The sequence below is a fragment of the Physeter macrocephalus genome, chromosome 20 (genome assembly GCF_002837175.3).
Source record: "Physeter macrocephalus isolate SW-GA chromosome 20, ASM283717v5, whole genome shotgun sequence".
NCBI classification, from domain to species: domain Eukaryota; kingdom Metazoa; phylum Chordata; class Mammalia; order Artiodactyla; family Physeteridae; genus Physeter; species Physeter macrocephalus.
In genome coordinates, this window is record NC_041233.1 from 58,871,583 (window position 1) to 58,874,201 (window position 2,619).

Below are 2,619 nucleotides of genomic sequence, written 5' to 3' on the forward strand. Positions count from 1 at the left end.
TGAGCCTGTGTGTCTGGAGCCTGTGCTCCACAACGGGAGAGGCCACAGCAGTGAGAGGCCCGCGTACCGCAAAAAAAAAAAAAAAAAAAAGAATTTGCCTCTCTAACTAGTTCCCGGTGATGCTAATGCTGCTGGTCTGCACACTTAGAGAATCACTGTGGTAGAGAGGGTGTAGAGTGGAGAACGGAGATGGGAGAGATGGACAGCTCATCTGCCCTTTCTGGAAAATTCCTTGACGAAGTGCCACTAGCTCCTTTGCAGGAAGCCAGCTTTGGTGTCTGCAGTAGAGGGTGGCCAGGATCCCAAGAGCTTCTCGGAAATCCATCCTGGAATGCTGCTTATTGGTTTTGTGAAGAACATCAAGGACTACGGTGTGTTCGTCCAGTTCCCGTCAGGCCTTAGTGGACTGGCTCCCAAAGCTGTAAGTTCACCTCCCTGCACAAGCGCCTTTGAGGGGAGACAACAGAGACATGGAACCTGAGGGTTGGTGGGAAAGAATCTATTCTCTTGAAAGATTTTCAGGGGCATGACACAGAGGTACCTGGCTGAGGGGGAGTGGAGCTGAGACTCAGTCTGCTGTCCTTTTGCCCAGCCTGTGTCCTGGCTCAGGGCTGTGTCCTGGAGGAAGGGGCACCTTTTCTACTTCATGCTACAGCATTGGGTAGGTCATTGGCTAGCAGACTTTTCAGACTGGAAAAGATCCTAGCGATCCCGTAGTTGAACCCCCTCTCAGGCCTGCCGCATAAACTGACACCCAGAGCGGGGAGGAGTCTTACCAAAGCCCGTGTGAGACGGTGGTGAGCAAAGGGCTCATCGCTCCTTCCTGCCACAGACAATTCATAAGTGTTTCTTCCTTTCCGTAGGTGTGTTCCCCTGATGTTTTGCCTGGGCAGGTCTCATTTGCATCCCCTGCCAGAACAATTTTAAAAATGGGAGACGGGGGAGGGCCCCAGAAACATGCACAGTGAGGGGCAGAGAGTTGCTCTGGGGCCTTCTCGGCTGGGTTGGCAGCCAGGGCGCCTCCTGTGTTTTTACGAAAGGGGAGGTGAGCTGTGCTCAGAGGGCTGGGGGGACCTTCCTGGGGTCCACCACCTGCCTCACACACTTCTTTCTGGGTGTTTCAAATGGGTTGTCTTAATAGAGACTTCCTTTCCTTTCTTCATTTTGCACCCACTCTTCCCTTTTAGATCATGAGTGACAAGTTTGTGACCTCCACAAGTGACCACTTTGTCGAGGGGCAGACGGTGGTTGCTAAGGTGACGAACGTGGACGAGGAGAAGCAGCGGATGCTGCTGTCGCTGCGGCTGTCGGACTGCACTCTGGGGGACCTGGCCACCACCAGCCTCCTCCTCCTGAGCCAGTGCCTGGAGGAGCGGCAGGGCGTCCGTAGCCTCATGAGCAACCGAGGTGGGGGCAGGAGGGCGGAGGATGAGGGCCAGGGGTGGGGCGTGAGCGTCTTCAGTCTGTTCCGATGAGTTGTTGGTCTTCCCTGATGTTAAAAAAAATGGGTAAACTTTTGTTAATGGGAGTAGGATCTCCATAAAGTGCATAAATCTTTTAGAGTACAGCTCAGTAAACATTTATAAAGTGAACATCCCTGTTTAACGGTCATCCAGATTCAGATAAAAGATCATTACTTGGTATCCCGGAAGTTCCCCTTGGGCTCCCTCCCAGTCCAGAATCAAAATTTCCCTGAGTTCTGTGACCTCAGGTTTGCATTTGTTGTGAATCCATTCACTTCTTCACTTCTTGTTCCTCTATTCATCAGATGTGTAGTGGATGATAAAATGGAACAGGGACCTGCTGGAAGACTTTGTGGGGGGTATTAGTCTGACCCTACTAAGCTTTGAACCATTGTGTAGATTTGTTGGAACCCTGATGGGATTTGGGAATAAGAACCTTGAGAGGGTAGATTCCAAACAGAAAGAATGAAAATTCCGAAATCAAAGGAAAGCATGTGTTTCTGGCATTCGTTGGCTGTTCCATGAATTATGGCCATGTGCGATGAGCAAGGGGCATAGGTCTCTGCCTGTACCGGGAATTTTCATGGATATCAGACATATTTACCACAAGCGATTTTGCCTTCATGGTGGTTCCAACGCTCCATGTTAGAAATGTCCTCCATGTGTTAGCATATTTCCAAAGGAAAAGAATGGTGAGTGTCATTTCATCTTGTTAATCCCTATTTCCTTTGGATCTCTGGCAGACTCTGTGTTGATCCAGACGCTGGCTGAGATGACCCCAGGGATGGTCCTTGACCTAGAGGTGCAGGAGGTGTTGGGAGACGGCTCTGTACTGTTCAGTGAGGGCCCAGTGCCCGGCCTGGTCCTAAGAGCCAGCAAGTATCATCGGGCAGGTGAGTGCATCTCTCTCGCCCATCATGGTTTGTAGGGGAAACCACTTGCCTGTTGCTTCCTCTTCTGGGTACAGAATTTCCAAATACATAGATGAGCTGATCCAGCAGAAATTTTTGGCATGCTTTTCTTATGTAAATGCAAATCAAGACAGCAGCATAGGGCTTGCCTTGTGGTGCAGTGGTTGAGAGTCCGCCTGCCGATGCAGGAGACTCAGGTTCGTGCCCCGGTCCGGGAAGATCCCACATGCCGCGGAGCAGCTAGG

At 51.0% G+C, this 2,619-nt stretch overlaps 1 protein-coding gene across 1 annotated transcript in view; it reads left to right on the top strand.

Annotated features, from left to right (window-relative positions):
* Positions 1-2,619, top strand: part of PDCD11 (programmed cell death 11) — a 50,806-nt gene that overhangs the window by 19,765 nt on the left and 28,422 nt on the right. Inside the window, exons 16-18 of the mRNA XM_055081436.1 lie at positions 251-421; positions 1,188-1,407; positions 2,207-2,356. Of these exons, the coding sequence (XP_054937411.1) occupies positions 251-421; positions 1,188-1,407; positions 2,207-2,356 (541 nt within the window). The remainder of the gene's footprint in view (positions 1-250; positions 422-1,187; positions 1,408-2,206; positions 2,357-2,619) is intronic.